Source organism: Salvia splendens, chromosome 11, assembly GCF_004379255.2.
Source record: "Salvia splendens isolate huo1 chromosome 11, SspV2, whole genome shotgun sequence".
Taxonomy (NCBI): Eukaryota; Viridiplantae; Streptophyta; class Magnoliopsida; order Lamiales; family Lamiaceae; genus Salvia; species Salvia splendens.
This window is the reverse complement of record NC_056042.1, coordinates 19894338-19917253: the sequence shown is the minus strand read 5'-3', so window position 1 is coordinate 19917253 and position 22916 is coordinate 19894338. Positions and strand designations below refer to the sequence as shown.

The 22916-nt window shown below is 42.8% G+C and overlaps 2 protein-coding genes across 2 annotated transcripts; one reads left to right on the top strand and one right to left on the bottom strand.

Moving 5' to 3' along the window:
* Positions 1-2388: 2388 nt before the first annotated feature.
* LOC121754555 lies at positions 2389-3542 on the bottom strand. Its single transcript, XM_042149893.1, has 2 exons — positions 3000-3542; positions 2389-2886 (listed from the first exon to the last, which is right to left on the bottom strand). Exons 1-2 carry the CDS (start codon positions 3540-3542, stop codon positions 2389-2391), a joined length of 1041 nt encoding a protein of 346 aa, XP_042005827.1.
* An 11520-nt stretch (positions 3543-15062) lies between these two features.
* Positions 15063-22916, top strand: LOC121755396 (cytochrome P450 85A1-like). Its single transcript, XM_042150701.1, has 7 exons — positions 15063-15268; positions 15507-15828; positions 15911-16060; positions 16143-16385; positions 16504-16590; positions 16689-16774; positions 22667-22916. Exons 1-7 carry the CDS (start codon positions 15078-15080, stop codon positions 22689-22691), a joined length of 1104 nt encoding a protein of 367 aa, XP_042006635.1. The 5' UTR covers positions 15063-15077; the 3' UTR covers positions 22692-22916.

Here is a 22916-nt window from a genome sequence, read left to right as displayed (position 1 = left end):
GGAGCGTGCGTGTAGGCACGGCGCCTCTCGGCCAGCGGCGAGCGCCCATCTCGGCGTCGTGTTTCGACGAGTGTCAACGCTTCTCGGCCAGGCGCGCACGTGTCGGCGCGCGCCTCTCGGCCAGCGTCTTGACGCCCGTCTCGGCCATCCGAGCCGTCGGGTGGCGCGAGCTCTCGGCCAGCTCCGACCGCCCGTCTCGATCCTTCCGCCTAGGGTTGGAGCTCTCGGCGCCTGGTGTCTCGGTGGTTCTCGGACGAACCACCGCACCTTGCCAGCTTCATGCGTCGATCTCGACGCGGGTGCGTCTGGGGCTTGCGGTCTCGGCCAGCGGCGCGCGCGAGCCCTCGATTGTCTGCGCGTTGCCCCGTGATCGTGGCTCCCCGGCTCCCCCTATCTCGACATCCCTACCTCGATTGCGCGTGGTGCGATCCGTCTTGGCGCGAGCGCCGACGGATTGCACGTCTCGTACGATCGAGTAATTCAAGTTCTTTGACTCGATAGTTCTTGAGTTTATCATGCATAATAAATTAAACAAAACACCAAGAACATGCTTCGAAATCAAATAATATATACATACATGAATTTCGCAAAATTTAAATCCAAATAATCAGAGCCAAAAACCTGGCTTTGATACCAATTGAAGGGGTTGGTAGCGGAAGCATGCGTTCTAACGGATCACATATACAGATCTATTTTGCAGATTATTTAGACAAATTCTATTCGCGTAGTTATCACATGTATCATGCTTATAACTTGAATTTCAAACATGTTTTAGCACAATAAATCCCTAAAACATGCTTGCTACGGAGTTAGCCAATTTACCTCGTTGATTCTCCAAATAATCGTCGATTGCTCGCGCCTTCTCCACGATGATCTTCAATACTAGACCACGGATCTTCTTACTGGTGTCCCGAACTCTATTCCGACATCAGGGTGGGCTGATCTTATCGAAACACTAGGACTTGAATAAAGAAGACAGAAATTTCTCACGGAGGATAAAATCTTTTTGAAATTTTCGTCCCCTCTAAAATTAGAGTGGGCGAAATTTTCATGACAATTAATTGTATATTTGTTGTCTCCTTTATTCTCCTATTTATAATAGTTCATATTGGGCCCGGTCAGGGATCTATGGAAGGTTTTGGATATGGGCTCCACCAATTAGCTTTTTACTAATTAAATTGAACCCACAATTTAATACAAGCTTATATTTGAATATTACAAGCAGCCACTACAGAAGTAATATTGAACTCACCATCCAAATCCGAAATTACAAGTAATCCGGGTTTCCATTTTGTTTATTATTTATTTCCCGTGCTTAAGATATAAATGTTCATTAATTAATTAAAGTCTGCTATGGACTTAATTAATTAACATCTTATTAATTCCAAGAGTGGACTTAGCAAGAAATACTTATTTATTATTCATAGAGTAATAAAACTCCAACTGGCCAGTTTCCGAATAATAAAACCTTGTTCAAGCTCCTCTTGAGGACATTATCAAACGAGACTCTCCTCACGCACGACTCAACATAATAGCAATTCTAGCACCGCTAGATAATGATCACCACTATCCAATATACCTGGTTCGTTGGATGACGAAAAACCCGTACCTTTGGTAAGTCAAAGTAGTAGATACTCAATGTCGTATGCTCAATGCTAACATATGTAGATTAAGAAATAGATATTTATCAAGACCTCGTCTTTCAGTAGATAGCATAAAGACTCGTCTTGCTGTTAGATCCTTTCAGTGCTATACCACACCAACGTCATCTTATTTCAATAAGGCTTAGAAATAATCGGACTGACATTGCAACCTTTCACGATAGGTAGCCAATGCCTATCTAGGTTGTGAAATTCTTCTTCTCTTTTGCAAAGCATTGCTTAGAACCGACTGTAGTACCTTAAATTAGCGCAGCCCACGACCAGTCTACTAAGCAAAAGACGTAGGCTTTGTTTACTTCTTATGCTTTTAAATGTTTATAAAACATCTTATAAACGCACAAGCAAACACAATGTAATAATATATTGATTCTATTTGTGCAAACTGCTCGAATGATACAGAATCGGTCAAAAGTGGATTGTAGAGTTTTTTCGTACACAAGCAAGATTCTATTCGTGCGAAGCGGCTCGAAACATGATCTTCAGTATACTAACCCTAACAGTACTTTAGATGTGCTGGAAGGGGTTTCAACTCCTTTGCGGGCTTTGGCTCTTCGGTGGGCAAAGGGTTTTCTGCAACTTCATTACCCAGTGGCTTTTCTTGATCAAGCTGCTTTGCTAGGCTAGATACTTGAGCTGTCTTACCTGACCCAGTTGGCCTTGGACATTCGCAAAATTCTGCTATTGTTTCTGCGACAGCTTGGCCGTTCATTTCTCCGACCTCATTTGCCTAAAACCACTCTTCTACTTCCTTTTCGACCTCTTTATCTACAGCGGAGTCCGTGAACTGCCTATTTAAAAATTCTTCTTCCTGCACCAAGGGTTCAATTACATCCAAGGAGTACACGTTTTCTCCGTCGGCTGGCCTCTTCATGGCCTCATCGATATTGAACGTATACTGCTCTCCTTTGAAGTCCAGACTGATCGTCCCATTACGGATGTCTATGATAGTGCTGGCCGTGGACAAGAACGGTCGTCCCAGTAGGACTCCACTCGACTCTTTTGTTGTGGGCTCTGTCATCTTGATTAGAAAAAAATCAGCTGGGTATAGAAAGTTATTCACCTTTACAATAACGTCTTCCAGAATTCCTTCGGGGTGAATACATGATCTGTCGGCCAGCTGTGTTATTATATCCGTGTAGACTAGCTTGGCCTCTCCCAGCTTCCGATAGATGGAGTATGGCAGAACATTGATAGATGCCCCCAAGTCACACATGGCGTGCTCTACCTGAATATCTCCGATTGAAAGAGGGAGTGTGAACATTCATGGGTCGGTCTTTTTTGAAGGAAGATCATTCCGTTGGATTACGGCAGAGACAGTCTCATCTGCAATCATTCTACCCTCCTCATTGACCTTCCCTGCCAGGTAGTCTTTAATGAATTTGCTGATCGGGGGCTTTTTAATGCCGTTAAAAGCGGCACCTTCACGTCTACATCCTTGAACATATTTGCCACATCGATTGTGGCTTCTTTCCTTCTTGTCACCATTCCGCGATACGGATATGGCTTAACCTTCTCAGCTTCTTCTTTCTGACTCTCTTTCGAGGTTTCACCTCCCACCTTTCCCTTGCCTTTTTCTTTTGCTCGATCTTCAACTTTGGATCCTCCCTCTTTTTCATAGCTTGGTCCAGAATCCTTTGCAGGAGACATTGCAGGATAACTGGGGCCCTGTAAAACTCTTCCCGACCTCAGAGATACTTCACTGATGTGCTCACGACCAGACGACTGTACAGTAGCCGGGATTTTTCCTTCATTCCCCCTTAGCTCACCCAGTGACATCGCAACTTGAGAAAGCTGTTTTGTTAGCATCTCCAATGCCTCTCGCTGCTCTTTCTGAGCCTCCTGGATTTCCCGCATCGCATCATTTGGATGGTGCGGTACCATTATACTTACTGGGCCATCGTTGGGGTGGCGGTTATATCTCTGATTCTGCAGCCACCCTCCTTGGTAGTTAGATTGCCTGTAGTGTTCCTGTTAGTATGGTGGTTGGTTGTAGCGTTGATTTCCCGGGAGCTGATTTCCTCGTTGGTGTGGCGGGACATAACTAACCATCTGGTTGTTTGGCTGCCTTCCCTGGTTGTTTGACTGAGAACCTCTCTATTTGTACCCTCAGGTTCCTTCTGGCTGTCTGCTCGACCACTTGAAGCAGCCCTTGGAATCTGTCCCAGTATTGACCGAGGGGCTCATCGTACTCCTGTCTGGCTTCGGGAATCTCCCGTTTGAGGGCACTCATCTTTGATGCTGGAAAGAAGCGGTCGAGGAATATCATGCGGAATTCAGCCCAGGTTCTGATGGATCCTTCTGGCAGCCTTGACAGCCAGACACCCGCATCGCCCTTTAAAACGAAGGGAATAGCCTTGAGCCTATAATCTTCGGATGTGGATCCAGCCGGCACGGGCAGAATATCACAGTATCGGCAGAATTCCTCCAGAAAAGCGTACGGACATTCCTTCGAAAGACCGTAGAAGTGGGACAAAATTGCTAGTACACCCAATTTAATCGCGATGGTCGTCATCCTAGGAGTAGCGGCAATGGCATGTGTGGGCTCCTTTTCATCATGAGCGTGCAGAGATCCGATACCGGAGTCGTCAGCGACAAGGGCCATCTCTGCTTCTGTTTGTTCTAATGGTGGTGGTGGTGTGTTCTGTTCAGCGGCTGCTGCGGCTTCTAATGCTGCTCTGTAACGAGTGGTGACAACGCCGGCTTCATGGACTCTCTAATGAGTGTTAGTCTCTCTGTATAGAAAGGGGTGATTCCAGTGTCCACCGCGTTGGTGCCTTCTCATCAACAGTGAAAAACAAAAATGTGAAAATAAGGAAATAAGACTATATACACCTACACACTACGCACAAACATAAAGTAACACCATGCTTCCCCGACAAAGGTGCCATTTTGGTGAGCTCGAGATCGACGGATTGGAATTGGATCAAGTTATATGGAAGATAACCGACTCACGCAAGAAAATATTTATAACTCCCAATTTGCACAACTTTAACAGTAAAGAGGCAAGTTCGGGTTCGATCCCACAGAGAAGTTGGTGTGTCGAGTGTGTGAGTAGTGAACAGGGGGGGTTGGCTGCTGCCACGCTTTAACTTGGGAGTTTTTAACTACTGTTTTTAATCTAGGCAGAATTAAACTAGCTAGCTTGATCAATGGAACTTTAACTACTGAGTCAAGTGAATTGCAGGTAACAGCGGAAAAGTAAATGCGAGGATGTAAACGAAAAATAACTTCGATTAAACTAAAAACTGAGTACAACGTGAAATTAAACTAAGCTAACACTTCGGAAACTAAGAAAGCGGTAAAAACTGAGAAGAATCTCAGCAGGAAACTTAAGATAACGCAGACAGAAATGAGTATTCTGCAGCGCTCCCTTCGGTCGCCCTTTTAACTAAGCTATCTAAACTAAATAGAGAACTGATCTAAACTAAGCAAGGGAGCTGAACTACACTAGTTAACTAAGCTAAGCTAAGCTAAACTAGACGGAAAGTAAAGTCTCTCTTCTTTCTTGTGGTGGCACATCATCTATTTATAAGCTCGATTCGACCCCCAGCTGGATAACGATCTTGTCAGGGAATATTCGCTCATTCTGAGAGTAAGCGATTCATCGATTGCTACGTGCTGTTCTTCTAGAATGACGACGCATTTTGGTAACAGATTTGTGACTCAGCTCCGTCCTTGCGTCTCATATTCCAGCACGTGTCCCCTTCTAGAACGTCGTCCTTGCTAACAGAATGGTGCGCCAATTCCAGCTCATTCCCTCTCGTGCCTTCTTCCAGAAGCCAGTGGTCCCCTTCTTAACTGCTTGATTACTCCCCCTTGATCAACTCCCCGACTCTTGGTCCTCTTTCGCCTTTTGTACTTGCTTGATCAGTTCGGCCTTACTGCCTTGGTCAAGTGGCATTTCTGCACATTTTAACACTTGTTTTGCGCAATAAACCGATCAAGTAGCATACATTTTACCCTTAAACCGATTCATAAAATGAGCCTTATCAAAGTTCCGGCAGGAAGTTCAAGGGTGTTCCATTTGGACATTTCCCCTGTTTTATCCACCCTCCACCGTCCTAATCGTCTGGTGAACTGTTTTGAAGGAGAGTACTCTCAGTCACAGGTGAAGACGGCGGTACCTCAACTATTTTTCCGGCAATTTGGTGACTGACTCGCCGGTGGCTGGTGAGAAAGCCGGAAACAAAGCAGGGGGCTTTGCCCTGGACTGCTGCGTCGAGCGGCGGCGATTATCACATCAGTGACGACCATTGAATCCTTCCGGGGAGGGCTGCCAGGTCGTCGGAGCATCTTCACGATAAGTATCCTATACTAATCTTAATCTGCGATTCTGATTAGTTAAGTTACTGTTTCATTGGCCGATTACTCCGATTTGATGGTTACTTACTGTTCCATTGAGTGATCTCAATTATAGTTCAAATATCCCTCGTGTTCGAATCTGATTTACTTGCTAATCTGTTATTGTTGGTGAGAATTATCTATTACAATCCCTTGTGGATTAGTAGAATTTCTTGCAGATTAGAGAAAGCATAAGCAACTCCAGCGAGGATTCTGGTGCCGACGACTGCTCCGTCATCTTCTCAGGCCCCCACCACCATCGACCGCTCAGCTCCTCAACAATTCGAATTTGAAATTCAAATTTGGCGCCTATTTCCTTGAGCATTGGAAAGGTTGTTTGGGGAAGTGGAGGATTTCTTGAAATTTGCTAAGTCTTATTTCAAGAAGGCGGCTAGATCCTAGGAAGAAGCAAGAGCCGTCAGTTGGTTGGCAGTATTTATTTAATCCTAGGCGGCTGCGATTTATCATTTTTGGGCGGCTTAGTTGGTGATTTCGAGGAGCTCCTTTCTTAGAGTTGGCTGCCTTGGAATTGAGCTAACTCTTTTATCAAGGCAGTCTTGCCTAGGTATTGGGTGAACCATTTTGTCTTGGCGGCTTGGAATCGGTGGAACTCAAGGAGCCGCCACTTGCATCCACGTGGTCACCCACCCAGCAGCCACGCACATCGTGACTCATCTGCCACATCAGAAAGGATCATCATCCGCGTCGAACGTGACTAAGCAACCTTATCAACCTGACTCAGCATCCACGTCGGACGTGAATCAGCAGCCATATCAGCCTGACTCATCTGCCACGTTGGACGTAACTCAGCCGCCACATCATACTAACTCACCCTCCACGTAGGTCGTGACTAAGCATCCACATCAGCCTTACTCGTCTCCCACGTGGGACGTGATTCAGCTGCCACTTCAACTCATTTTCATTTTCATTTGTCTCGGCCAAGTTCCGCGCACAGCTTACCTAGACACGGCCAACCGGCAAGCGCCCTTTCTCGGCCGACCCCCTCGGCCACTCGGCAAGCGACCACTCTCGGCTGACCCCTTCGGCCAGGCTTACAACGCCGGAGCACGACAGCCGATGATCCTTACATAGCCATTTCTCGGCGAGACAGGAAGCTCTCTTTTTATTATTCCTTATCACCTTGTTTTTCTTCACTTCCCCTATGGCCTCGCAGGACAAGAGCTGGAGCGGGGTCATCTCCAAGAAAAACAAGAAGAAGGAGAACGATGAAGTGATTAAAGCGGCTATGAGACAACAATACGCCGACTACCTCCATACGAACAAAGGCGGGACGGACGACATCAGCGACCACGATGAAGCGGACTGTGTACCAGAGACACCGGACGAGCCGCTGATCGCACTGACGAAGCGCTTAACCAGGAGGGGGAGACATATCACGCATGGCTCAAGAGGGCAGCACAATTCGACGTGGACCCGAGATTCCAAAAAGAGGATCTAACCCTTATCAATTATGAAATGCTAAATTCTGACCTCCTCATTCTCGATGAACCTGATGTCACCCCCGTCCCTCGCGGATGGGGCTCGTGTTTGATTGGCAGGTTCGCTGGCCGGTTCCCCGGTAAGGAGGCTATTTTTGACCTAATGAGGCATTGGAAGTGCAAATCATGAGTTACTTTTCACCGGAAGGGGTGGCTCTGCTTCCAGTTTAGAAGCGACGAAGTGATGGAAAAGATCCGCCAGCAAGGTAGTCGGGATACCCTTGGTGCTTCAACCTTTGCCGACAAAGTTTGATCCGGATATGGAACCTGAAGTCATGGTCTCAATCTGGCTGAGGCTGGTGGACTTGCCCCTTGAACTCTGGAATCTTACGGCGGTGAGCAAGATCGCCTCATGTATCGGGACCCCACTCTTTACCTATTTCAGCACCCTGAGGTGCGAGACTTTGGATGGCCCTCGCATCCAAGTAATCATCGACACAGCAAAACGACCGAAGGAGTCCCTTACAATTCGGCTTCCAAGCGGGGATTATGTGGAGCAAAAAATTGAGTACGAGTACATCCCGAAAATCTGCAAAGCATGCAAAACTTACGGACATTTTTTGGATGAATGTCGGGGAAGACTTAAGGCAGGGGACCACATGTAGAGAATTGAAACCATTCAATGTCCAAGAAGCCGAGGAGGGGAGGGAAACAGCCCAAGGTACCCACGGCCGCAACCGAACAGGCCGCAGCACCTTGCACAGCAGCCGGGGAAGAAGGGCCCAGATTACCGAGAACAGAACACGGGACATGGGGTCCGTACAAGGGCCCGGGAGTGCTCCAGATCCAGATCGCGGGCCCAACAGCAATGGAAGCCAACGGGTACAGTCTACCCGATCGATATGAAGTCAGTGAGGCCCAAGGATAAAGTGTTGGACTCATGGAGGAACAAATCTGTACTTTCACGTATCCCGACATCCCCGAATAAATTTGCACCCCTGGCCGAGGAGACTAGGGCTTTCCCGGGGGAGACCACGGAGGTCCCGATAGTTGATCATCATAACCTTGCGAATGATATACTCGTTGCTGTCCTCCTGCCGATTTTGGCAGCCATTCCAGGGAACGCACCACTGGCGGAGCCGACCCCCTTTGACAATGCTGAGAGGCGGCAAAGAAGCAAAAGCTGAAACCCGAGGATCCAAAGGGAGACGGACTAATGCGAAATCATTGGTGAAGGGTCTCACCCTAAGGAGGATAAACGGGAAGAAGCAGAAACGGAGGATGGGGTAGACGTGGCCCCGGTTGAGCAACAAGCTCACAACGTCTCTACTGGCAAGGTGGGAGCCGTGAGCAGCAAGAAGAAGCAAAAGAAGCATCCGAAGGGACCGATGGCAGCCCAACCACCGATAGTTGAGGACGGAGAGGCTGAAAAGAAACCGGATGCCGTGACCGTTAGCCCAGTGAAGGCCATGTTCATCGCACCCGAGGCCGGCAGCCTTGCACAGGCAACGGACGACGGCCAAGCCCAGCGAGCCGATGTTGGTACCCGACGAGACCGAGAGGATAAGTTTGGGGAACCCAGCAGATCGAGGAAGGCCAAGACCCGTTCCTAGTCCCGGTCAAGGAAGAGGGATGTGACCCCCCCTCCATTGGGAGGATGGATTAGAAGGTTATCCCAGGGTTTCCCAATGATAGTCGCCACATGGAACATAAGGGGACTGCAGCAACTCCCCACCCAAGCTGCAATCGTCGATTTTGTGAGGATACACAAAATAGACGTCATGGGCCTTTTGGAAACAAAGTTGAAGATGAAGAACTACACTTTCTTCCTCAACAATAACTTCAGAGAGTGGAAAGCAGCCGATAACTTTGAACTGATTGAAAACAGCCGCATGCTACTTATGTGGAATCCGAGCAAAGTGGAACTTGAGCCGATCAGAGTGGAAGAACAAGGCATCTATGCCAAAATCAGGTGCTTGACTTCCAATAACATGTTTCAGTTTGTTTTGGTTTATGGTTTACACACTATACTGGATAGACGCCCTCTATGGGACTCGTTAGTTGAGCATGTGATGCAGGATGAACCGACACTTATTAGCGGTGACTTCAACAACGTGCTCGCCGAAGGCGAGAACGTAGGGGGCTCCGTCCCAACCAAATATGAGATAAAGAACATGGTGGACACATGTGCCTTGCTCGGTCTAGAAGATATCATGTCTACAGGATGCAAGTACACTTGGACGAACCATGCTATATCGAGCAAGATTTATAGGGCCAAGACCAACGACGCTTGGTTCACCAAAGGATACTTGGCTAGTACGGAATTTTTGCCATCGGAACCGTACACGGACCACTCACCGGCCGTCACTACCCTCTTTGGTAACATTGTCTCGTACCCAAAGCCATTTAAATTCTTTAACTTTTGGCTCAAGCATGCAGGCTTCAATAAGCTCGTGGGGGATAATTGGGCCTCCAACATCCGAGGGAAGGCTCAGTACGTGCTTGCCGAACGAGGGAAAGAATTTAAGAGGCATCTTAAGGAGTTCAACTTCAAGGAGTTCAGTGAGCTCTCAAAGAGGGCCAAGGAGGCCAGGGAAAAGCTTGAGGCGCTGCAAAAACAGGCGGACATGGACACTTTAGACCTTGCCCTTCGGGTTCAGATCACCAATCAGAAGAAGAAGACTGCCTACCTTGAGAATTCTGAAAGGGAGTATTATAAGCAAAAAGCTAAATTCAAGCATTTACTCCTTAGTGACCGCAGTACTTCTTTCTTCCACTCTCTTGTTAATAGGAACAACTCACGCAATTACATTGCAATTCTCTACAGGAGAGATGGCACTATCACGAGGGATCAGGAGGAAATTATCAGTGAATTCGTGGAATTCTACTCGACTCTTTTGGGTACAAAGAAGGAGCCGAATCCCATCAACGTGGACATCATTAGGCAAGGCCCCCTTGTGAGCGAGGAGGATAGTAGGGACTTAGTGCGAGGCATCACGGTTGAGGAGATCAAAGAGGCCTTGTTTGACATCGGGAACGACAAGGCACCGGGGCCCGATGGCTACTCCTCGGCATTCTTCAAGAAGCAATGGGAGAGCGTCGGCGAAGACGTGGTCGATGCAGTCAAGGAATTCTTTGAGATGGGCCAGCTGTTGAAGAACATCAACACAACGGTGATCTCTCTGATTCCGAAGACTTCAATCAACCCAACAGTGGGCGACTACAGGCTTATCTCCTGCCGCAACGTCTTCTACAAGATCATCACGAAGATCCTTTCGAGGAGGATGGCGCCGTTACTAAACAAGCTCGTGGACAAGGCACAATTGGTGTTCATACCGGGGAGACACATCATGGACAACATCCACCTCGCTCAAGAGTACATGCGAGGGTATGCGGACAAGAAGAATGCTTCAAAATGTACGGTCAAGATTGATCTCCGAAAGGCGTACGACACTGTGGACTGGGACTTCCTCAGATCCATCCTACATGGGCTGAACTTCCACCCGAAGTTCGTCTATTGGGTGATGCAGTGTGTCACTACGCCTAGCTTCTCGATCGCGATCAACGGGATCCCGCACAGATTCTTTCCCGGCAAAAGGGGACTTCGACAGGGAGATCCTATGTCTCCTACTCTTTTTATCTTTTGCATGGAATACTTATCTCGTTTGCTTGCAGCCCGAACGACGAATTCCAATTTTAATTTCCATGCAAAATGCGCAAGAGAGAAGATTACTCACCTAGCCTTCGCAGATGACCTTATGCTTTTTAGTAGGGGTGACTACATGTCCATGGAGATCTTGGCGGATGCTATGGAGGAATTCTCGGGCTGTTCGGGCTTGGAGATCAACAAGGATAAGTCTAACCTTTTTTCAGGAGGCAAGCTGCCAACCCGAGACTTGGAGGAGATCAAGAGCATTTTCGGATTCCCGTTGGGTTCCCTGCCGGTGAAGTACTTGGGAGTACCCCTCGCGTCGAGCAAGCTCAACATCATGCACTACTCGCCGTTGATTGACAAGATCGCATCCCTCACCAAAAAATGGACAGGTAAGAACCTTCCATATGCCGGTAAATCTGAACTTGTGCGCTCTGTTTTGCATGGAGTCGAGTGCTACTGGCTACAAGTCTTCCCCCTGCCAGTGAACGTGAGGGACCAGATCATCTCTATCAGCCGTGAGTTCCTTTGGGGTACAAAATACCCCCCGGTGTCTTGGAAGGATCTCTGCCTACCGAAGGATGAAGGGGGGCTCGGCTTTCGGGACCTTGGGGCGTGGAACAAGGCTCTACTTGCGAGGAACTTGTGGAACATTCACGTGAAGAAGGATTCCCTGTGGATCAAGTGAATCCATAGTGAGTTTCTCAAGAATCGGACACTGTGGGAATGGACGGCAAGATCACGGGATCCACCACTCTTCAAGAGGCTGCTTGAAATCCGAGACGAGTTACTGACCGACCAGCCGAGAAGAGAAGTGGAGAAGATGCTGGGACAGTGGTACGGGAGCAAGGGAGCGGTCGAAGCGTACGAGTGGTTCAGACCAAAAGGTGAACGGCGACTATGGCACCGATTCGTGTGGAAGGACTTTGTCCCGCCAAAGTACTCCTTCACTACTTGGCAAGCCCTTAGAGAACGACTTTCAACGAGAGACAGACTGGGCTACAAGAACATCGACCAATGGTGCCCCTTGTGCATGGCGCATACGGAGTCCGTGGACCACCTTTTCTTCAAATGCCACAAGACTTGAGCAGTTTGGAAGGAGATCAAAGCCTGGCTGGGACTGAGGAGGAACATCACTACTATCCCGAGTGCCATCAAGTGGATGCTCAAGGAAAGAAGCAGAGCGACAGTTATGCGCAAGGCTAGAAGACTAGCCCTCATTGCTATGGTCAGCCTGATTTGGCGAGGCAGGAAAGCCTTGATATTCTACGGGTCAGCATTTGAACCCAAGCAACTGGTGTTTGAAGTGAAGAAAGTAACATATGCAGTCTTATACTCCCTTTATCCGCATGATCAAGTGACCGAGCACTTGAGAGTCTAGCGTTGCTCTCGGCCACGGGGGTACTCTTTTTCCTCCTAGGGACTTTTTCCCACTGGGTTTTATCTCTAGGAGGTTTTAACGAGGCCCTACCCCTACCTCCATTGGGATAACGTGGACGGAAGTAACGAGTACAAGCACACATTCATGGAAGGAATTACAGGAGCATGTCGTGAGGATCCCATCGTGAAGACTTCTACTGCTGTGAAGTTTCTTTTTTTGATCTTACTCATGTGTTATCATTGTATGATTTCTAGATTGTAATACCAACTCTAAGGGTACGTTCTCCCTTGAGTTACTTCCCCCCCCCCCCCCCCCCCCCCGTCGGCCTACATAGCTTCGGCTTCTAGGCATGTATCCCTCGGGTATGCCCGTGTCCTGCTTGTACTTTACTTTATGTCTTTATATTCCATTCATTGATTCTTAAAAAAAAGAGTCAATAAACAAAATGAGAGATGATTATACAAGTGGAAAATACAAGACAAATCCAACCCTGTTTTAGTAGCATATACTCCCTCCGTTCCCTCCATTAATAGTGTCATTTTTCTATTTTCGAAAGTTCCATGTTAATTGAGTTATTTCTATTTTTAGCAAAAAGTAACTCTTACTCTAACTTTATTCTCTTTTCATTTCTCTAACTTTATTCTCTCTTATTTTTTCACCATCTATTTAACATACTATTATTAAACTCTATAACGAAAAGAAATGTCAATAGCCTCCGTCAAATAATCTCCCACCTACTGATGAGACTAGTCGTCATGTACGCCCTCTCTCAAATAATCTCCCACCTACTGATGAGACTAGTCGATCATGTACGCCCTCCTGTACGGCATCATATTATATGTAGTTCCAATCAATTGTGTTACTATTAAGTTTTACCAACCAAATATTTCCATATCTATGTCCAACCCCAACAATTGCGTGTCAATGTAAACATGTCCATATCACTTCTCAAATGACTAGTAAGTGCTCTGTACAACAAAATTAGTAGCTCAGAAACTTTAAAATGGGCTTTCAAATAAATGTATACACCAACCTAGATGCCAACCATTTGATATTCAAATTAATGATAACACGTTTACATGAAACGTTGGTCAAAACAGTCAACGTAACCATTATTGTTATGCATAGAAAATCTGGCAGTTATACCAATAATCAAGAAACTGCAAGAGGGTGGCAGTCAGTTTCATCACATGGGGTACAAGTGGAATTAGAGTGTCCTTTTGCATACATGTGTCAATGCTGAAACGCAAAAATAGTCATTTCAAATTGTGTTTGATGAAATGATATACTCCCTTGCTTCGTTTCATAATAATAGTCATATTTTATCATTCGATTCATCTCATAATAAGAGTCATATTCCATTCTTATCATAAACGGTAAGTAGGTCCCACATTTCACTAACTAACTTCACTCACATTTTACTATAAAATCAATTTAAAAAAAGTGGACTTCATATTCCACTAACTTTTCTAATTCACTATTTTTTATATTTTTTTACTCACATTTTACCACACTGAACGGAGGGAGTAACATTTATTATCATAAGAATCCTTACTTAATCATGCATAGTGGGTGGCCATTAACTAAGCAGGAATAAAGGGCCGGGTCTGCAATTTTTAATAGTCTTCTTACCCTGCACCAGGCTCCAAAAAGTTACTGCAATTTTAGACATTGGGGGTTATTGGATGACAAGGATAGGAAAAGTTAAAAATGGAAAACCGTCAAAAAAAAGAGTCAAAGCTAAGAGTTAGGGGGTCAAGAAAAACACTCTTTTATTAGTAATAATCATCAATTATTTTTGTTATTCCATGGATCTCTCTCTTTTTAACCAAGAACATGTCTTCTAGTGACTTTGGTAATGGTGGGTAGATCTATTTGACAGACATGTGAGCCACTTAGTGCTATCCATGGCTTTCCTTCTAATGGGGTGGCGTCCATGTGCTCTCATCAATTGCCTATAATTCTATCATCGGCTGAAAGCAGTTCCTTTATGAAACAATTTCACAAAGAGTAGATAACCAAATGATTGAGAATGAAAACTATTAAAAAATTGCGTAAAGTAATTCACTTCCACCACACATAATTCAAAATCTCCAGTTGAACAGAGCAGCACCTACAGTTTGACAGACCAGTATAATTAAGGCTCTTGAGGCATCAAGAAAATGTTAAACCAGTATTGGCATGCACAACTCCCTCCGACCCCTAAAAATATAAATTCTTTTCCTTTTGATTTATCTCTTAAAAATAGAAACTTTTCTTTTAGAAAATTTTTTTCTCTTTAATAGGTGGCGCTCATTTTCTACTAACTCACTTTTCTTTCTATCTCTCTTACTTAAACTCCATGCTGTTTCAAATATTGCTATTTTTAGGGGACGAAGGCAGTGGCATGCATGATTTTGGCGCATTAAGCATCTCCCCTCTCTCTCTAAATCATATTGATTTCATCAGGTCTTTATAAATACCCGCACGAACTCAGGACTCATATGACCAGCCAGCCAATACAACTAGAGCAAATCTCATACCTTTAACAGCTCACCCTCTCAATCTTTCCCTCAAATATTTTGAGCTTGTCGGGGGGGGGGGGGGGGGGGGGGGGGGGGTCAATGGCCAGCTTTGTTGTGATTCTTGGGGTGTTTTGGGGTCTCTGCATCTTGAGTGTTGCCCTTCTGAAATGGAATGAGGTTAGATACAGGAAGAAAGGATTGCCACCAGGTACAATGGGGTGGCCACTGTTTGGAGAGACCACTGAGTTTCTAAAACAAGGTCCAGCCTTCATGAAAAATCAAAGATCAAGGTTTCACTCATTGTTTTCTTGCATAATTAAGAATGCCATATTTTATATCTAATCGAACATCTCAATAAATTTAGACACCTATACTCCAGCAGAAAGAAATGCCTTGCTATAAGAGGAACTTGCATGATAAACAAATTTTTTTTTTCTTAAAAAGATCAAAATGGTGCTTAACTAACTAAAGCTGAAATCCTAATATAGTTATACTAGAAATTTTCATCCACTGTCATTGCTCTTACAGGTTCGGGAGCTTTTTCAAATCCCACATACTAGGTTGTCCTACCATAGTTTCGATGGATACGGAGTTAAACAAGTACATCCTGGTTAATGAAGCGAAAGGCCTTGTCCCTGGCTATCCTCAGTCGATGTTGGATATACTCGGGAAATGCAACATCGCAGCCGTCCACGGCTCTGCTTACAAGTATATGAGAGGGGCCATACTTGCTCTTATTAACCCCACAATGATTAAAGATCAACTCTTGCCCAAAATAGACGATTTCATGAGATCTCATCTGAGTGATTGGGATAACAAGATAGTCGATATCCAAGAGAAAACGAAAGAGGCAAGTACCAACACCTTAAAATCTAATCACTTGTTCATGACACACTGTTCTGATGCATTACAAAACCTCAATATTTTTCCAGATGGCGTTTCTGTCATCATTTAGACAAATAGCAAGCACTGAAGCAAGCTCAATATCTGAAACATTCATGCATGAATTCATCAAACTGGTTCTGGGAACTCTTTCACTCCCTATCAACCTTCCCAACACAGATTACCATCGCGGATTTCAGGTCAATTTATGCACCTTTTCCTTAAAACCCTACACAAACTCGTCTAAAATCCAAGAAAACTAACAGTTTGGATTCATAACAGGCAAGACAGAACATTACATGCTGGTTAAGGAAACTAGTCGAAGAAAGAAAAGCTTCTGGAGAAAAACAAGGGGACATGCTTGGTCATCTAGTGGGTGAAGAGAACAAATACAAGCTAAGTGATGAGGAAATGATCGACTTGATCATCACCATTCTGTATTCTGGATACGAGACCGTGTCAACTACTTCTATGATGGCTGTCAATTATCTTCATGATCATCCAAAAGTGCTAGAAGAATTAAGGGTGAGTGGAAATTTCAGTCATGATCAAGCACACATATTTTGAGAGGAAATTTCCTAACTTGTGAAAGTATAGCCACGTGTCATTGCTGAACCCCGTATTTTCACCTTTATACTTCCAGAAAGAACATATGGCTATAAGGGAAAGAAAAAATGCTGAGGATCCTATTGATTACAAAGACTACAGATCCATGTGTTTCACACGTGCAGTGAGTGTTGCCAACTTTCAACTAAAAATAGTTACTTTGGTTAAACTTGGTAAAATTCTGAGCTAATACATAAAGGTCGTGTGATATATCTACTGCAGGTCATGTATGAGACATTCAGACTGGCTTCAATAGTACATGGTGTTAGCCATTCTTTACTGATCTCTATACCGAAATCACATTCTAGATTTGAATTAATTCAACCATATTAACACACTATAAAGAGGGGATAAAATCACCAACCTCCATCCATGCTTATTAATTTGATGTAGGGTTGGATCCACTATTTGATGTTTCCCCTTAAGCTGCTATTGATGTTTATCCTCTCCTTGGCCTCAAGCTTTGATGATTCTTTTGATGAAATAAAGAATCGAAACTTTATATATAAATATTGTAAGAATATATGTGTATAAACAATTGCCGAGAGTATACAAATTTTTTTTGAGTGTATTTTTCATCTGCCTGCATAAGGCCTTTTATAGATGCACACGTACTGCATGGGAATGGATGTGACTATTCATTTATTACTTCAAAATTGACCAACCGATTTCTTTCCCAAAAGGTGTGTCAATTCGCATCAGTAACTGCCATTAATTTAATAATAATAACTGTCCATTGAATTTATTTACTTATGCATGTATACGTATAAGTCATTACAATTCAATATATATAACCATCATGCACATAAATCAATACAATTTAATGTGTATATATATTACTGTCACATCACATTCTTTATGCACGTAACATATACATTAATATAATATATATAATAAATCCATATATATATATATATATATTTGTATATCATTTCGTGTACATATTCACACATATACTACACATTTATATATTATTATATTTAAGAGGCAAGAGAGGAGGGTTATCAATACACCCGATTCTAATTCTTTAATTGAAACCGATCCATCACGGTGTCATCTTTAATATTAGAATCCCTCTTAGCTTTTAATATTATGAACTTGAACTTTAATTTTAAACCAATAGATACATAGGTCACATAAGAATATAAATATTCTTACATTCTTCCACTTGACCTTTGTATTGTCTTTATGACTTAATAACTATAATGCGCACTTTTATATCAAGTTCAAAATATACTTTAAATACCTATAAAGCTAGACTTGATTGAATCAAGGCGGTCACACAATCATTTAGTCGACATGATTCCTTCCATGTATCACAAATCAATTCTAACTTTATATGAATAAACCTTTCATTGAGATGAATCTTTAATTCTCAATTCAACATATGTTATCTAAACATCCATACTGTATACAAACTTTAATGATAACATATAAACAAGCAGAAACATAACTTTTATTGAATTCACAAGAGTGTTTACACAATACATGAGTCCACAACTAAAATAGCAAGGCTTTGTCTATAATACCCATACGCTCTACATGGCCAATAAACATACTGGGTGGTAGTCCTTTAGTTAACGGATCCGCTACCATCATATCCGTTCTTATGTGCTCAAAATACACCCTTTGTTTCTGCACTTCTTCTTTAACCGATAAGTATTTCAACTCCATGTGCTTAGCACCCTTCGAGTACTTATCGTTTTTTGAGAAGAAGACAGCTGCGGAATTATCACAATAAATTTTCAGCGGCTTGGCTATGGTGTCGACAATTCCAAGTCCCGAAACAAAGTTCCGCAGCCACAATCCGTGAACTGTGGCTTCAAAGCATGCCACAAACTCTGCCTCCATAGTAGAAGTAGCAATGACAGACTGCTTTCCACTTTTCCATGATATTGCTCCATCGGCTAAAAGGAACAAGTATCCAAACGTCGATTTTCTTGTATCAACGCATCCGGCATAATCTGAATCTGAATATCCAACCACCTCTAGATGATCGGATCTCCTATAGGTAAGCATGTGTTCTTTGGTGCCTTGCAAGTACCTGAGAACCTTCTTTGCAGCCTTCCAGTGGTCCATACCGGGATTACTTTGATAGCGACCCAACATACCAACCGCGAAGGTGATATCTGGTCGTGTACATGTTTGAACATAGTTCAAACTCCCAACCACTGATGCATAGGGAACCTTTTCCATTTCCTTACGCTCCAATTCATTTTTCGGACATTGCATTAAGCTAAGCTTGTCTCCCTTCTGAATTGGAGCAATTCCTGTGGAGCATTTATCCATTCTATATCTCTCTAAAACTTTATTGATATAGCCTTTCTGAGACAGACTTAACAATCCTTGTGATCTATCCCGGAATATCTCTATTCCGATCACATAAGATGCCTCACCCATATCCTTCATTTCAAAGTTTAAAGAGAGATACTTCTTTAGATCATGTAGTAAACCCATGTCATTTGCGGCTAGCAAAATATCATCAACATATAGGACTAATATGATAAACTTGCTCCCACTGATTTTAATGTAGATACATCTATCAACGATGATCTCTACAAAGCCATATGAAACAGTGATATCATTAAACTTTATATACCATTGTCTGGAAGCTTGTTTGAGTCCATATATTGACTTTCTCAACTTACATACTAAGCCTTCTTGCCCTTCTATCATGAATCCTTCGGGTTGTTTCATGTATACCTCTTCTTCTAGTACTCCATTAAGAAAGGCCGTCTTTACATCCATTTGGTGAAGCTCCAAGTCATAATGAGCCACCAAAGCCAATACAACTCTTAAAGAATCCTTCTTTGAAACTGGAGAGAAGGTTTCTTTGTAGTCAATGCCATCCTTTTGAGTGAATCCTTTGGCAACAAGGCGAGCCTTGTACCTTTCAATGTTACCTTTCGAATCACGTTTTGTTTTAAAGATCCATTTACAACCAATGGCTTTAAAACCCGTAGGCAATTCTACCAAGTCCCAAACATTGTTATCTCTCATGGATTTCATCTCATCCTTTGTTGCATTTAACCAATTTTCAGAATTGTCACTTTCCATGGCTTGTTGGAATGAGATAGGATCTTTATCAATGCTCAAGTCACATTCACTTTCAACGGAATATACCACATAGTCATCCGATATGGCCGATCGTCGTTCCCTTACTGATCGTCTTAAAGGTTCTATTGGTTCATCATTCCGTTCTTGAATTATGACTGGTTCATCTTCAATCTCAATAGGTGGGTTATGCACTTCATGTTGTTCAATAGGAACAACAATCTTAGGTGCAACAAAAGGTGGATGAACAACCTTTTCTTGAACTTCATTAAAGTCCACTTTATGAGGTTCATCACTCCCACTAATTTCAATGAACCTAGCATTACCCGTCTCAACTATCCTCGTACTATGGTTAGAACAATAGAATGTATATCCTTTTGACTTATCTGGATAGCCAATGAAATATACACTGACCGTCTTTAAATCCAGCTTCTTTTCATGCGGATTATACAACTTTACTTCTGCGGGGCAACCCCAAATACGTAAATGCCTTAAACTCGGTTTCCTTCCCATCCACAGTTCGAAAGGTGTCTTTGGAACTGCCTTACTAGGAACCCGATTAAGCATATACGTTGCAGTCTTTAATGCATAAATCCACAACGAAAGAGGTAAATTACACCCACTTAACATGCATCTAACCATATCCAAAAGAGTACGATTTCGCCTTTCCGCTACACCATTCTGTTGCGGAGTACCGGGCATTGTATATTGTGCACAAATGCCCTTGCTTTCGAGGTACTTTGCAAATGGACCCGGACATTGTCCAGATTCATTAAATTTTCCGTAGAATTCACCACCTCTATCTGATCTCACCACTTTAACTTTTCTATCTAATTGCCTTTCTACTTCATCTATGAATATCTTTAAGACATTCACGGATTCAGCCTTTTCACGTAATAGATATATGTAACCATACCGTGAGAAATCATCAATAAAAGTGATAAAATAATTTCTACCATCCCACGAAGGTGCATCAAACGGACCACAAATATCAGTATGAATTAATTCAAGAAGTTGAGAACTTCTTGTGGCTTGTTTCTTTACTATGTGTTTAGTTTGCTTCCCCTTTATGCAATCTATACACATATCTAGATCACTAAAATCCAATTGAGGAAGAATATCATTCTTTACCAACCTCATCATCCTTTCCTTGGATATGTGACCTAGTCTTTGATGCCACAAGAAAGCCGAATTTTCACTTGACACACTACGTTTTATGCCTCTACTTTCAACATTAAATAATGATTCAGAAAACTTTGCATCAAGATTGAAACTGTAGAGTGAATCAAACAAAGTACCACTTCCATAGAAGTAATCATTTCTGTACAATGTAAATACACTATTTACAAACTTGATTTTAAATCCTAATCTATCCAACCTACTAACAGATACAAGATTTCTAGCACAATCTGGTACATAGAGACATTCCTTAAGATCTATATGACATCCCGTGTCCAAGATCAGTCTATAGGTCCCGACGCCTTTAATTTGTGCCTTCATCCTGTTCCCCATGAACAAGTATTGTTCACTTCCTTTTATAGGTTGGATCGTACTGAATCCCTGTTCAATGTGAGACACATGAGTAGTAGCACCAGAATCTAACCACCAAGTATTATTAGGCACTTCAATAAGATTTGACTCAAAGCAAACGAAACTATTATGTTTACCTTTCTTATCGAACCATGCCTTCCTTTTTGGACAATCCTTCTTGAAGTGTCCCGGTTCTCTACAGAAGAAACACTTCCTTTCCTTTTGGATCTTCTTTTCGGGGCCTTTAGGAAAAGAAGACTCTTTACGTTTGTCCTTTTTACTTGCCTTTACCTTACTGGTGCTTGCTCCTCCATGACCCATTAGATTCACAACTTGGTCACCCATCTTCTTTAGTCTCCCTTCCTCTTGAACTAACATGGCCTTTAGTTCTTTAAGGTCCCATTTATCTTTTATGGTGTTATAATTCACCTGGAACTGGCCAAATTCAATAGGAAGAGAGTTTATGATGAATTGAACCAAGAACTGTTCATGAACCTCCATTCCTAAGGTCGTGAGCCTTGCTGCCAAGTTTGACATGTGTGTTACATGATCGTGAATCGGCTTAGACCAGTCAAACTTTCTTGTAGTGAGCTCACTCATTAGGCTCCCCACAATTGACTTGTCGGCCAATTCCGATTGTGAACACTCCTTTATCTTTTCAATAAATTCCCTTGCACTCTCTGTCTTAGGCATAGATGGCTTGAAACTTTCTGCCATCGTCATCCTCATAAGATTGAGACTTAGCCTGTTAGAGCGCTCCCAAGTCTCATATCGAGACTTATCCGTTTCGGAGCTTTCTTCCGTAATGGCTGCAGGCTCATCTTCCGTAAGTATGGCATGGTCAAGTGACATAATACCCAGTGAAAACCGGATCTGTTCTGACCATTCACCATAGTTCTGCCCATTGAACTTTACGACGGAGTTTGCAGATGCATATATATTAGATGAAGCTGCAACATTTATACATGCTTACAATTAGTGCTTTGAACTTTAAACACCGATTCAGATAACTGTAATACTTTAAATAACATGCATTCAAGTAACCTTTGGGCAATACTTAAAATACACATACTTTCAACGATGGTAAAAAAATTTCTTTAATAATTAATCAAATCATACATATATCAAATAAGCATGTTGCCTTTGGGTATACATACTACATAAGACACAAGTAGACATGATTAATCCCTTTCGTATTATTAAATGTATACAATGATCCACCTTTGGGTGATCTCCAAGTATATAAATAATAATATAATTGATCAATCAAACTTTAATGTCATTTATAGCATCTCTTTAATCATGATCAATTAACTAACATTCATCATGCTCAATAATTAAATGCAATATAACAAGACCACTTTTGTGATTAACAAGCCATATATCATTTAAATATTGAAATCTTTAATGGGTAGAAAACATTATATTGTTTTATTATTTCATAAAACAATACCCAACACATAAGCGGAAGCAAATTTAACCAAAATCGAAAATTAATACCATTTAAATTTCAATTTTGAAAAACACATAAATGGTGAATTAACCAAATCTAGATTGGCTCTGATACCAACTGTTAGCCATTCTTTACTGATCTCTATACCGAAATCACATTCTAGATTTGAATTAATTCAACCATATTAACACACTATAAAGAGGGGATAAAATCACCAACCTCCATCCATGCTTATTAATTTGATGTAGGGTTGGATCCACTATTTGATGTTTCCCCTTAAGCTGCTATTGATGTTTATCCTCTCCTTGGCCTCAAGCTTTGATGATTATTTTGATGAAATAAAGAATCGAAACTTTATATATAAATATTGTAAGAATATATGTGTATAAACAATTGCCGAGAGTATACAAATT

Bases quoted from the DNA above. Each gene is read 5' to 3' on its own strand.
- LOC121754555 (XM_042149893.1), bottom strand. From the start codon at position 3,542: ATGGTACCGCACCATCCAAATGATGCGATGCGGGAAATCCAGGAGGCT. The intron at 2,887-2,999 runs GTAGAATGATTG...GGAGATATTCAG, and splicing joins AGGGAAGGTCAATGAGGAGG to GTAGAGCACGCCATGTGTGA.
- LOC121755396 (XM_042150701.1), top strand. From the start codon at position 15,078: ATGGCCAGCTTTGTTGTGATTCTTGGGGTGTTTTGGGGTCTCTGCATC. The intron at 16,061-16,142 runs GTCAATTTATGC...GATTCATAACAG, and splicing joins ATTACCATCGCGGATTTCAG to GCAAGACAGAACATTACATG. The intron at 16,775-22,666 runs ATTTGAATTAAT...ATCACATTCTAG, and splicing joins ATACCGAAATCACATTCTAG to ATTTGAATTAATTCAACCAT.